The sequence below is a fragment of the Maylandia zebra genome, linkage group LG10, assembly GCF_041146795.1.
Source record: "Maylandia zebra isolate NMK-2024a linkage group LG10, Mzebra_GT3a, whole genome shotgun sequence".
Classification (NCBI taxonomy): domain Eukaryota; kingdom Metazoa; phylum Chordata; class Actinopteri; order Cichliformes; family Cichlidae; genus Maylandia; species Maylandia zebra.
The window spans coordinates 15114464-15128257 of NC_135176.1; the positions used below are offsets into that span (position 1 = coordinate 15114464).

The following is a 13794-nucleotide window of genomic DNA, read 5'->3' on the forward strand; positions in this document are numbered from 1 at the left end:
AAAGTAATTGTAATGTAATGGTCACTGGTATTTGAATCTACATAAAGAAAATCACTTGTCAGATTGCATTATTGTATACTCTGTCTGTGATTGCAGATTTTACACTGTTGAGGGTATTCATTTCTGCTGTGTCTCTGTTATATAACAGGAGTAAAGAGGTCCTACACATTTGGACCTGCTGGAGGCGGCTATGAGGACCCAGTTCAGTAAGTTATAAAGTTTTTATTGCCAAGTGTCTTTCTTTTCTACAGACTACGAGAGTTATTGTTGTCATTAAAACATTACTAACAGCTACATTCAAGGCTGTGAAATTTTACACTTGCAGAGAAAGGGAGAGGCAGTCCCAATCTTCAAGCTTCACATCCACTGAGGTCCCAGAAGGGGCACCAGTCCTGTCCATGCTACAGCCCAGACAAGGGGCTTTACAGGGGATGCAGGTGCGCAGGGTGCCTCTGGAGATGCCCGAGGTTAGCAGTGCTTCATTGATTATTCCAAATAGGACATCAGTCGGCACATCAAAGCTAACTATCACAGACGGTCCTTCTAGATCCTGTTTCCTAATTCACACAATCTCTGAATTCTTACCTAGTTTGATCTGGATCACGAGTCTCTACAAGAGTCCCAAGAAAACACTTTGATGATTGAGGAGAAAGCCAAACCTAAACAGTACTATCGCTTTTGGGTGCTGCCTGGAAAGTGGCTGAGAGTCCGATATGATCGACTGGCTCTGCTTGCCTTATTAGACAGGTAAGACAAAACATTGGAAAAGAGAATGGATTACATTTTATTTAGTTACTTTTTCTCTGTGACAGCAAAGAAAAATGTACAAAATGTACTCTGTTGCCCCTCAAATAATTAATACATAACAACATTTGTTTTTGTTTTAGTTTTGACAAATTATCAGTTCAAGTAAATATTTAACTTATAAAAGCAACTGAGTTCACTTTTAAACAGGTCCATGGTTTTGATTGAGAATTGATAGAGAAGATGGATTAACAAGTCCAACAAATTTGTTCACTCTGTATCATTTCTGAAGGCTGCTTTTCCTCTTACACTGAAGCAAAAGATTTTCATTCATAAGCGAAGTTCTTTTAAAGGATCAATTTAAAATATTTTCACTAAACAACAACTCAGAAAAATGTTATCCTGTGTTTTTCTTTCAAATACATAGAAGCTTGTGGCATGATATTATACAGGATGCATTGTAAACTGATTTAGATGAAACTTTAAGGTTTTACTATAATACTGATACTCGTTTTTTTTTTTTTTTTTTAATGGGTTGTTTCGTTTGTAATGGATGAACCTCCTCATTGTCACAGGACTTATGTCCAGTAGGATATTGACTTAACACTTAATACACATTTGGTTTAATTTTTTTCATGAAGCACATTTTATTTACAAGTCAAAGACAAAATTTCTCAAATATGTACTGCTGCACCTTACTTTCCCAGGAACCGCCGTGTGGGAGAGAACGTGTTTGCTGTGGTGCTGGCCAGCCTGGTGGCATTCCTGGGGTTCCTGCTGCTGCTCCAAGGCTTTTTCAGGGACATTTGGGTCTTCCAGTTCTGCCTGGTCATTGCTAGTTGCCAGTACTCCTTACTGAAGGTACCTCTTATTTATGTTGTTTCTCTTACCAAAAGTCTTCAGCAAGTAACTTAATAATCGTCACTGTATGACCAAAACTTGTGTTCTTACAATGTCATAACATATAAGTGCTCAGTCTAAACTAAACTCTGAACCCCCGTTTGGTCCTGTGAAAATCTCTAAACAGATCGCGCAGGTGGAGATTTGGCAAAATCATATCCTGTCGAATTTAATCTTACTTAGAGCTTAGAGATTTGATGTTCATTTAAAAGAAAAAAGGGGGAAAAACAAATGGTTGTCAGACTTAGCCTATGTAAGACCATTATAAGACTTTCTCTTACAACGCATCCTCTGTCAAGAGTACAATAATTGTGCAATTTAAAACAAGTCCAGTAATATGATACTGGACTTGTTTTAAAGCAATCTTTTAACATCATTGTTGTAGGAAGACTAAGTGCTCAAAATCCAGTCCAAGGGTCACAACAATTTTCAGTTAACCTGGTTAGCTAGAGCCAAGCAATTGTCGTTCCTATTTTTAACATACACGTGAAAGACATGAAGCCTAAATTCTCTGCCTCTTTGTTTTAGAGTGTACAGCCAGATGCAGCCTCTCCCATGCATGTGAGTAGTAGATTTAGGAATCCACATTTTATAAAATACTTTTGACCTTAAAATTATGGTATAACGTTGTTTCTCTCCTTGTCTGTTATGTAAAAGGGGCATAACTGGATCATTGTGTACAGTCGGCCAGTCTACTTCTGCTTATGCTGTGTGATGATCTGGATCTTTGACTTATCTGGGCGCTCTGGAAGTCTGCAGCCCTTCTCTCTCTATGGCATCATCATCTTCTCTGCGCAATTCCTGCTCTGTGTCAGGGATGTGCTCATTGGTTAGTATTATTCATGGATTCTTTTACATCAGGTTGATGTTCAGATTGACAGTGCTAGCATTGCTACATGCAGGTCTATCTTTCTTATTGCAGTGTTAATTAAATAGCCCTTAATATATCCTGATTGTAACACTGCTTTATGCAGGAGGAGGATTAGTGGGTTTTTAAACTGTAACCCATTTTTAAACACAATTTCCCCTCTTTTCATCCAACAGTGTTTGCCCTGTGTTTCCCAGTCATTTTCCTGTTTGGGTTGCTACCTCAGGTCAACACTTTTGTGATGTGTCTGCTGGAGCAGATTGACATGCACATTTTTGGTGGAACTGGTAAGAATATTATTACACGAATGGGATAATCGAATACTTGGAAGTTGAAAGTGTTAGACCATTTTTAGGAGGACAGTTTAAAAACCATGTGGTTATTTGAACACATCCTTGTGTTTATTGGTACATTTGAACACAGCAAAGTTTGTTTTGTTTTTTTAAAATGGTCACTACACACTATCACAGTAGGCAGTTAGATGTATGGTTATTGTTTCCGCCTTGGGAAGGCCTGGCTTCAGTAAACAATGCAAATAAAAAAATTTAAAAAATGAGAGATTCTGCTTGTGCATTGCTCAGAGAAACTAGTAAAAACAAATACTTTGAGTATTTCTGCCCAAACAGAATAATGAGAGTTGTCTACCGTTTGTGTCGTTGTGTCTCACCCATACCAGCCTAATTGTGTCTGATCTCTCTGTATTCTTTCCTCAGCCACTACCAGCCCCCTTTCATCTCTGTACAGCCTCATACGCAGTGTGCTGGTGGCTGCCCTGCTGTATGGATTTTGCCTCGGTGCCATAAATGTAAGTTGAACCGACTGACTGTCCCAGTTCGCACCTGTTATTAATGTGCGTCATGGGTGATCTGATCACAGGTAGACTGCTTACTCTCCACATATGTCTCAAGTGATCATTTGTGATTGCGTGTCACTTCCCGGCTCGGCATCTATGCAGACATACAGTATTATGTGTGTGAGCCACCACTCTCTTCTGCAGCAATTTATTGAAAAATGAGGAAATACGGATCATATGCAGGGCAAAAACGGAGTTTGTACAATTCTTATGAGCTTGATAGTCAAAATTTAGTATGAACACCTTTATTTTTTAATATTATGACCTCCTAGGCAAGCATTGCTGTAATTGTTAGCGCTCAGCTGTAAAAGGCTGATGGGGTATTGTTGTCACCCCTCTGGGTGGGTGAGCAGGTGACGTGAATACAGTAACTAACTAGAGAGTGAGGCGATGTAAGGTTTTCAGTATGGTCGAATGATTCATTGGTCGGTGCTAAGCGGCTTAACAGAACATTCTTGTCCAAGGACTGGCCTGAATGAATGAAAAAGCAGCCAATGGCCAAAGAGAAAACTTTGAAAGCCTGGATACCTATTGCTCAAGATCACTTTAAAAATTACAGGTCTAACTCCTTCGAAGCAAAATATAAAGAAATAAGACTGTGTACTGTAAAACAATATTATTTCAGTGACAAGTGGGTTTGATTTTTAACTGGTAAAAGGTAGAAATGCACTTCCCCTGACTATTCAGCTGGAAATTAAAAGAAGAAATCAAAACAGTGCAAGCTGTGTTTCTATTCCTTGACATGTTCAGGCAAGCCAAGTCGCCAAAAGAGCTGTTAATGTGTGATTATGTTAGTGTCAGGTGTGAACTTACTGAACACGACATGGAAGAGTTTGAACGTGTTTTTCCTATTACAGTCGTCTATTTGACTCCCCCCCCCCCCCCCCCCCCCCCCCTTTTTTTTTTTTTTTTTTTTTCCATCAGGCACCGTGGGGGGACGCCCATGTTCCAGTACTGTTCTCCGCGTTTTGTGGGCTACTCCTGGCCTTATCCTACCACCTGAGCCGCCAAAGCAGCGATCCTACCATCCTTTGGTCAGTATTTCCTGTTTCATATCGGCAATGATGGTCTTGGGAGTCTTTATTGAATCTTCTTTTTAGATCCAGAATAGATTAACAGTTACTTAAAGAAGTCTATATAGCAAGATAGATAGCAATAGATAGCAAGTCTAAAGTGTAGTTTGTGTGTTTTACAAAGTTAGCTACAATCCAAGACATAAAAATGATGCTGTCTTGATCATCTGTGAAGACTTTGATGATAGATTGTATCTTTCTGTGGTATTTCTTGTAACTCTTTCTTTTATGCTTTTTACCCGTAACATCAGGTCACTGGTCCGGTCTAAATTATTCCCAGAACTGGAGAACCGAAACCCAGAAGAACCCCCTGTGGAAATCAAGGACCCTCTTCCTGATAAGCTACGCAACTCTGTGGTAACTACTGTTGCTCACCAGCCTGCAGTTTAATTTTTATGTAATGATTTAATTAGCTTTAAAATCAATCTGTCTATTTATAGAAAGAGATTCTTCATTCGGACCTCGTCATCTGTCCCCTCATGGCTGTGATTACCTTTGCCATCAGTGCCAGCACAGTTTTCATCGCTCTTCAAGTTAGTTGGAGCAGTATGCATGACCTTACTCTCGCATCATTTTTGTATATAGACTTAATTAAAATGTTTCTCTTTTTGCTCTTGCTCCGCAGCCTGCTCTTAGCGTTGTCTTATACATCCTGGCTGGAGTTGTTGGCTTCATTACACACTATCTCCTGCCTCAGCTCCGCAAACAGCTGCCATGGTTCTGCCTGGCTCACCCTTTGCTCCGCTCCAAAGAGTATAGTCAATTTGAGGTCCGAGGTGGGTGTCTGATTGCATCTTTTATCTTCATTCACATGCACAGAAAAATAACAACATCTAGAAATACATGTATAGTATAACAGGCTTTGGAAACTGAAATGTTATAAGTTGTTCTAATTACAAAAAGTAAGATCTCCAGCTGAAAGTGCTCTTGAGAAAACACTCCCGGCAAACTTCATAGGCTGCTTCACCAGACAATACATAACTATTTTTAAACAACAGTCAGCTGCATATTTTGAATATGATTTGAATATCATTGATTAATTAAGTAATATATATTAAGTAATATATACACTCAACACTAAAAATAAATCAGTTATTTTATCTCAAGATTTTTGTGTTAGAAGTTGTTTAAAATGATCAAATTACTGTCATGTCTTCTTGAGTTTATCTTTAAATATTTTACAGACAATTTTTGCAATGTTTTTAATAGTGCTAGTCAGCCACAACTTTAAAAGCATCTGCTTAATATTGAATAGATTCTCCTTGTGCTACTAGAATAGCTCTGATTCATCAGAACATGGACATTGGAGCCTTGGGGTGTCTGGCACTGAGATGGTGACAGTGATAGTTCCTGTGGGCCAGTTTAGGCTTGATTTTTGAAATTTAGTGGGCAGGCCTGGTCTCTTTATTGAATTCTTCAGGCAATTTCTAAGCATTTTTGCAGTGTGGTAGAGCATACAAGCCTGCTGGAGGAGGATGGGTGTTTCTGGGAGTATCGTTACAACCCAGAAACATCCACATGAATCCCAAGTGAGTAACACTGATCTCACAATCCTGCAGTGATGATCAGATCAGTTTTATTCATGTCATCTGTCAGTGGTTTTATTGTTGTGGCTAATTAGTGTATTGAACCTCTTTTAAAACTTCACTTTTCTTTTTCTTCACAGCTGTGGTGGGATATCTGCAGTTTGTGAATTACTCCACATTTGTAACATATTTTTTTTTCTTTCTGTTTGACCCAGATGCTGCTCAGTTGATGTGGTTTGAGAAGCTGTACGCATGGCTTCAGTGTGTGGAGAAATATTTTATCTACCCAGCTGTAGTGCTGAACTCCCTGACCACCGAAGCTCGAACAGTGGGCCAGAATCACAAAGAGCTGGACATCTAGTAAGCATTTCCTCGTCCTGGTTCTGTTAATATTTTAAATGTTATACTGTTATACTTTTCTTTATCTCTGCTCCCTGTGAACATGTGCTGTCTGCTGGATGTGTTGAACTCTCCCATGTGTGCCTTATGTCCCATCTCCCTCTACTGTCTTCTTTTTCCCATCATCCCCAACCGGTGGTGGCAGCTGCCCCTCCCTGAGCCTGATTTTTTTTTTTTTCTTCTGGTCTTTTGATAGTTGGTGTTTTCTCTAATATTGTACCCCCTTTCCCTACAGTATAAAGTTTCTTGTGGGGACAGTTGTTGTGATTTGGCACTATATACATCCATTCGAATTGAATTGAACTCTTGAAACGGGTGATTTTAAAAATGTGAACATCAAGAGAAATTTGTCAGGTTTTATTTCATTAAACAGTGTAGTAGTATATTGTATGTTACCTGTGATTTTCTTTTCTTTGAAGAAGTAGTAGTTTGTTTTCGTCATTTTCAAAAAATGAGTGTGAGAACCACAGTGAAGATTTTTACAGCAGTCTTTGCAGTCGTGTAAAAAACTGTGATGATTCAGTAGCTTTTAAAGCTTCAGTTCATTCATTTTTGTGCACTTTTCTTTGTGCACAGCTCCATTAAGGTCCCACCACAGCATTTCAGTTAGGTTAATGTCTGGACTTTTTTGGGGCCATTGCAGCATCTTAATTTTTTTAATTTTCACACATTTTGTGTAGATTTGCTGCTGTGAGTGGAATTATTGTTCTGTTGCACCAACTCACTTTTGGCTAAGGACACACTGGCTGATGCTCACTTAATGAACTTTTTATTAGCAGCAACTTGCTGCTACTTACACTCTTACAGTGGGGCAAAAAAGTATTTAGTCAGCCACCGATTGTGCAAGTTCCCCCACCTAAAATGATGACAGAGGTCAGTAATTTGCGCCAGAGGTACACTTCAACTGTGAGAGACAGAATGTGAAAAAAAAATCCATGAATTCACATGGTAGGATTTGTAAAGAATTTATTCGTAAATTAGGGTGGAAAATAAGTATTTGGTCACCTCAAACAAGGAAAATCTCTGGCTCTCACAGACCTGTAACGTCCTCTGTAAGAAGCTTTTCTGTCCCCCACTCGTTACCTGTATGAATGGCACCTGTTTGAACTCATCATCTGTATAAAAGACACCTGTCCACAGCCTCAAACAGTCAGACTCCAAACTCCGCCATGGCCAAGACCAAAGAGCTTTCGAAGGACACCAGGAAAAGTATTGTAGACCTGCACCAGACTGGGAAGAGTGAATCTACAATAGGCAAGCAGCTTGGTGTGAAAAAATCAACTGTGGGAGCAATCATCAGAAAATGGAAGACATACAAGACCACTGATAATCTCCCTCGATCTGGGGCTCCACGCAAGATCTCATCCCGTGGGGTCAAAATGATCATGAGAACGGTGAGCAAAGATCCCAGAACCACACGGGGGGACCTGGTGAATGACCTGCAGAGAGCTGGGACCAAAGTAACAAAGGTCACCATCAGTAACACACTACAACGGCAGGGAATCAAATCCCGCAGTGCCAGACGTGTTCCGCTGCTGAAGCCAGTGCATGTCCAGGCCCGTCTGAAGTTTGCCAGAGAGCACATGGATGTTACAGCAGAGGATTGGGAGAATGTCATGTGGTCAGATGAAACCAAAGTAGAACTTTTTGGTATAAACTCAACTCGTCGTGTTTGGAGGAAGAAGAATACTGAGTTGCATCCCAAGAACACCATACCTACTGTGAAGCATGGGGGTGGAAACATCATGCTATGGGGCTGTTTTTCTGCCAAGGGGACAGGACGACTGATCCGTGTTAAGGACAGAATGAATGGGGCCATGTATCGTGAGATTTTGAGCCAAAACCTCCTTCCATCAGTGAGAACTTTGAAGATGAAACGAGGCTGGGTCTTCCAACATGACAATGATCCAAAACACACCGCCCGGGCAACAAAGGAGTGGCTCCGTAAGAAGCATTTGAAAGTCCTGGAGTGGCCTAGCCAGTCTCCAGACCTCAACCCCATAGAAAATCTGTGGCGGGAGTTGAAAGTCCGTGTTGCTCGGCGACAGCCCCAAAACATCACTGCTCTCGAGAAGATCTGCATGGAGGAATGGGCCAAAATACCAGCTACTGTGTGTGCAAACCTGGTAAAGACCTATAGTAAACGTTTGACCTCTGTTATTGCCAACAAAGGTTATGTTACAAAGTATTGAGTTGTATTTTTGTTATTGACCAAATACTTATTTTCCACCCTAATTTACGAATAAATTCTTTACAAATCCTACCATGTGGATTCATGGATTTTTTTTTTCACATTCTGTCTCTCACAGTTGAAGTGTACCTCTGGTGCAAATTACTGACCTCTGTCATCATTTTAGGTGGGGGAACTTGCACAATCGGTGGCTGACTAAATACTTTTTTGCCCCACTGTAATTCTCTAGGAATTAAAGGTGGATTTAGTTTTTCTGTATAAAGTGTTGCGAAAACCTTTCTTTTCACATCACTGTAAAATTATGCACACTTCTCTGCAAACTCTAAAGAAAGGGGTTAAACTGTAGCACGTACACGCAATCACTAGCACCTGTTGTTGAATAATCATTTCATTTCTTACTCTGTTGTTGTAACCATATGTTAGCATATGTTGATTTTTTTCTTCTCTCCCCCCCCCCCCCCCCCCCCTCTCTTCCTCGAACCCTCCAGTAGCCGAGCTTTCTTTATCTCGGTAGCTGGAATGAAGCTGCTGCGTTCGTCCTTCTGTACCCCATCGCAGCAGTACGTCACACTGTGCTTCACCACACTCTTCTTCCACTACGACTATCCACACTTCTCAGAGACCTTCTTAATCGATTACTACTTCATGTCCATTCTCTTCAGCAAGGTTAGAAAAATTTCGTATTTGTAGCATTCTTTCGTCACAAATGATTTTGTTCTACTTTAGAAACAGCTTCCTGCACACAAATAGTCTTAATCGTCTTATTTCTGTAGCAAATATGAATACTATTTTTACATGCGCATGTGTGTGAGAGTTGATAATGATGAATGTTTGAATGTTTTCAGATGTGGGACCTGCTGTACAAGCTGCGTTTCGTGCTGACCTACATTGCCCCCTGGCAGATCACTTGGGGCTCAGCCTTTCATGCCTTTGCTCAGCCCTTTGCTGTGCCCCGTATCCTTATTCAGCTTGATTTTGTGATAGTAGGAATACACCAGTGCCAAATTTAAGGTTGATAGAGTATAAGATGGCAAATTGTAGCTTTAAGATGTGACAAAGGTATTGTATGTTGCAAGATTATTGAATTGTTTTGCATTACTGCACAGAGGTTATTGTTATTTTGTGCTGTATTCTTTATTTTGATAGTCTTAAGTGTCAGTGAAGTTATTCAGTGGAGATTTTTGTTTTGCTTTGGGGGTTTTGGTGACATGTCCTTAACTCTTGCTATTTCAGACTCTGCTGTTCTTTTTGTCCAAGCTGTCTTTTCTGCCATCTTCTCCACACCTCTCAATCCTGTCCTTGGCAGTGCTGTATTTGTCACCTCATACACCAGGCCCGTTAAATTCTGGGAGCGCGACTACAAGTATGTGTTTGGTTAAATAACCTTTGCAAGTGTGAAACTGTATATCTTACACTCTTAATATAAATTAAATCTATTTGGTTTTAATCCTAATTTGTCCTGTTTACAGCACCAAGAGGGTCGATCATTCCAATACTAGACTTGCCACCCAGTTAGACCGCAACCCAGGTATGCCACAGTGTTCCCTCCTGTCGATGCTTACCGATTTTTGTTCTGAAATGAAGGTGACAGTCTGTTTTGTTTTTATCATTAAGGTGCTGATGACAACAATTTGAACTCTATTTTCTACGAGCACCTGACCCGCTCTCTGCAGCACAGCCTCTGTGGAGACTTACTGCTCGGCCGCTGGGGGAACTACAGCACGGGCGACTGCTTCATCCTCGCGTCAGACTACCTCAACGCTCTGGTCCACATCATCGAAATCGGCAACGGCCTTGTGACCTTCCAGCTGAGGGGTCTAGAGTTCAGAGGTCAGCAGCATGCGATGTTTAGAGCTCATAAAATAGTAATGTAGTTTTTAGTTGTTTACCATCTTGTTGTGACGTGGACATCAGTCAAATGTTGTGAAAAAGTACTTATTATTGGGATGTGGTGCTGTAGCTTAATCAGTAGTTAAAAAGAGGTTTCTGATGGCACTAGTTTCCCTGGAATATAAAGCTTTAGGTGGCAGCAGACGTAGAAGTTTCTCGATTTAACTTGTCATAAAGTAAATGTTAAATAAATGTAAATGTCGTCACATTATTTCATGCCGATAGAAAAATTACACGATTGACGATGAAATTCGTACCCTGTGCAATTATGTCTGCCATTAAGTATGAAATCTCCGTGGAAAATGAAGGCTTGATTGCAGAGGAATGAGGGGGAGAGATTGAAAAGTCGTCTAAAGCCACTTCACCTTCATATTTTGAAGATTACTTTGTGTTTAAGTTCTTATAGCATATTTTTATTCTTAAAAGAGATCAGTTTCACATCTGTCGGTTTATTTTAAGGTCATTGAGGATTCAAAAAAAAAAAAGTTGTGCGTCAGCCTCTGAAGAGGTTGTCACTTGGCAAAGCGGGGCTTTATGATCTATAATGATACGACCTTAAAACCGATTATTTTTTTGGTTAAGTTTAATCTTTTTTTATTTTTTAGCTGAGTAAAATTATTCAAGGCCAAGCATTGAATGTGTGGGCAGTGAAGTGTTTCTACCTGTTCTTAATCATATCGTTCCTCTTGTTTCTCTCCTGCTGGAGTCTGTGACAGCTGCTAGAGCTGTAGGGTAAAAGATTATTAAATTTGACACTCTGACTTTGACAGTCATTTCACCAAGTTTCATTATAATGTCTCACTCTGTCACGACCAGTGAATGAGTGATTGGAGCTCTCTTTATGCACACAGCTTTTAAAGCGTTTAAAGAATATGATCACACTGTCACTGGATTCGTCGTATCTCAGAAATGCTTTGACCTATTGGAGACCTATTGGCATTTGGACACCACATCAAATAATTAGGTGGTGTTTAGCCTTAAATAAGCATAACATCTCTTATTGGTTATACCCCGTGTGACACATGTTAGCCTAATTTGGTGACTCTTAAAAACCTCACCAAGATTTTATTGATTTTAAAACTCATTAAAGTCAGTCCAAATTAGCTGAAGAGTCTCATGTGTTGACATGAAACCTATGTACAGCACCTCTTACCAGCGTAATTTTAGAAAACAAAAAAGGTCACCTTTTAACACAAGATACTTTTTCTGATTTTATCAAAGTTCATTTTCTGCAAGGGGTGGCAGTCTAAGCAGAGATATCAACATTTTCCTTTCCCCAGCGATCTCCTACAGCTCATCTGGGCAGAAACTGAGGCGTTTCCGAATTAATGGAGAGCTATAATCTCTCCAGGGTGTACTGGGTTTGCCCCAGGGCTGCCTCTCAGTAGGACATGCCCCAGAACACCTCATGTAGGAGGCATTCTAGTCAGATCCATCAAACTACCTCAAATGTGGAGGAGTTAGTGGCTCTTTTCTGAACTCTATCACCTTATCACTGTGGGAGAGAGCAGTCACCCTTCAGAGAAGCTAATTTCCACCACTTGTATCAATGATCTTGTTCTTTCAGTCACTACCCAGAGCTTGTGACCGTATGGGAGCTGGAGTAGCTAGAGATAATTGATACCTCTACCACAACAGACCAGTGCAGCATCCAGTACAGATACTGTGCCACTCTGTCAATCTCTTGCTCCGCTCCTCCTGACTCATGAATAAGACCCAGAGATACTTAAACTCCTCCACTTAGAGCAGCAACTCATCCCAGATGTGGAGGATCTCCTTCGTGTCATTGTACAGTCTTTACCTTAGAGTATAAAGCGCCTTTAGATAACTGTTGTTCTGATTTGGCGCAGTATGAATAAAATTGAATTGAGTGAAGACACCCGTTGGACCTCAGACTTGGAGGTGCTAATTTTCCTCGCAGCTGCAAACTGCCTTAGCCCAAGCTGGAGGTCACAGGCTGACGAAGCCAAACAAACCAAGAACAAAGACGAGATCCTGAGGCCACTCAAGCCAAAACAGTCAGAAACTCTGTCCATAAAAGTTTTAAACACATTATGCAGATATATATTTTTTTGAAGTTGTGTTTTCCAGGCAGATTGTGTCAGTGTCATCTGTTGGAGCCCTTTAATAGAGCAGCTAATCCTTATGTTTCACATCTTTCCAGGTACCTACTGTCAGCAGAGGGAGGTAGAAGCAATCACAGAGGGGGTGGAGGAGGATGAAGGCTGCTGCTGCTGTGAACCAGGTCACCTGCCTCACATGTTGTCATTCAATGCTGCCTTTGGACAGCGCTGGCTGGCCTGGGAGGTGGCTGCTACAAAGTACGTGCTCGAAGGCTACAGCATCAGCGACAACAATGCCGCCTCCATGTTGCAAGTATTTGACCTTCGTAAGATCCTCATCACATACTACGTCAAGGTGAGCCAATGTTGAGGAGCTGTTTTTACTCTGTTCTCACATCATGCTTTTTGCGTTTTATTGCAGTTGGTTTTGTTTACTTTAGTTGACTCGAGGCTGTTTTACTTCTGTGATGAAGAGCAAGTCATAGAAATTTAGAAGCTAAGATATGAAGCTAAAATATGCACATACTTGTAATCCTTGATGTGGATTTAAAGCTGTCTACAAAAATGTTTTCCTAGCGTAACTAGTATTTTGGATTATGTATTTGTTGTGTCCAATAGAGCATCATCTACTATGTGAGTCGATCTTCTAAGCTGGAAGAGTGGCTGACCAATGAAACAATTCAGGAGGCTTTACGACCTTGTCTCGGATCAAACTACGTAGACAGTGACCCCACCTTCAACCTGAACATTGACGAGGACTATGATCACAGAGCGTCCGGCATCACCCCGTCCTCATTCTGCATGGTTTACCTGGACTGGATTCAGTACTGCAACAGCAGGCGCCAGACAGTAAGACTCCTCCACAACATTTAAACTATAACGTCACATGCGTGGGTTGCATTTGTAGTGCTTTTTCCCTTATGCTACACATATTTTGATCATAACGGATCAAGTATATCTTGCTTTCATGTGCACAAGAAGATGCTATTTGGTCGCATTTTTCTAAATGACATCTGTTGTCTTCCACTTTATGTCTGTCATTAGGATACTTTTTTCATCATTACAAACAAGTGAAATGTTTAATAACAGAAATACAGAAGGCATTAAATGTACAACATTGCACAATTTATTTGTGCTTCACTGTGTTTTAGCCGGTGACTTGCGAAAGAGATTCTCCACTTGTCAACCTCTGTTTTGGCCTCTGTATCCTGGGAAGAAGAGCCTTGGGCACGGCCTCACACAGCATGTCAGCAAGGTAAGTTCACCAGGCTGCACAACCATGTCTGT

At 40.7% G+C, this 13794-nt stretch overlaps 1 protein-coding gene across 3 annotated transcripts in view; it reads left to right on the plus strand.

Moving 5' to 3' along the window:
• The window catches only part of LOC101482564 (pecanex 3), a 33091-nt gene that overhangs the window by 12228 nt on the left and 7069 nt on the right, over positions 1 to 13794 (plus strand). For 2 of the 3 annotated variants that reach the window (XM_004564053.4, XM_004564054.4), the window contains exons 10-30: positions 149 to 206; positions 326 to 467; positions 590 to 747; positions 1452 to 1605; positions 2173 to 2205; positions 2302 to 2473; positions 2689 to 2799; positions 3226 to 3317; positions 4290 to 4399; positions 4690 to 4795; positions 4879 to 4971; positions 5064 to 5214; positions 6180 to 6324; positions 9043 to 9220; positions 9400 to 9508; positions 9788 to 9917; positions 10024 to 10082; positions 10169 to 10384; positions 12609 to 12862; positions 13126 to 13356; positions 13659 to 13762. In XM_004564053.4, coding sequence (XP_004564110.3) covers positions 149 to 206; positions 326 to 467; positions 590 to 747; positions 1452 to 1605; positions 2173 to 2205; positions 2302 to 2473; positions 2689 to 2799; positions 3226 to 3317; positions 4290 to 4399; positions 4690 to 4795; positions 4879 to 4971; positions 5064 to 5214; positions 6180 to 6324; positions 9043 to 9220; positions 9400 to 9508; positions 9788 to 9917; positions 10024 to 10082; positions 10169 to 10384; positions 12609 to 12862; positions 13126 to 13356; positions 13659 to 13762 — 2806 coding nt within the window. The remainder of the gene's footprint in view (positions 1 to 148; positions 207 to 325; positions 468 to 589; positions 748 to 1451; positions 1606 to 2172; positions 2206 to 2301; positions 2474 to 2688; positions 2800 to 3225; positions 3318 to 4289; positions 4400 to 4689; positions 4796 to 4878; positions 4972 to 5063; positions 5215 to 6179; positions 6325 to 9042; positions 9221 to 9399; positions 9509 to 9787; positions 9918 to 10023; positions 10083 to 10168; positions 10385 to 12608; positions 12863 to 13125; positions 13357 to 13658; positions 13763 to 13794) is intronic. The other variant, XM_012922679.4, reaches the window with a different exon arrangement.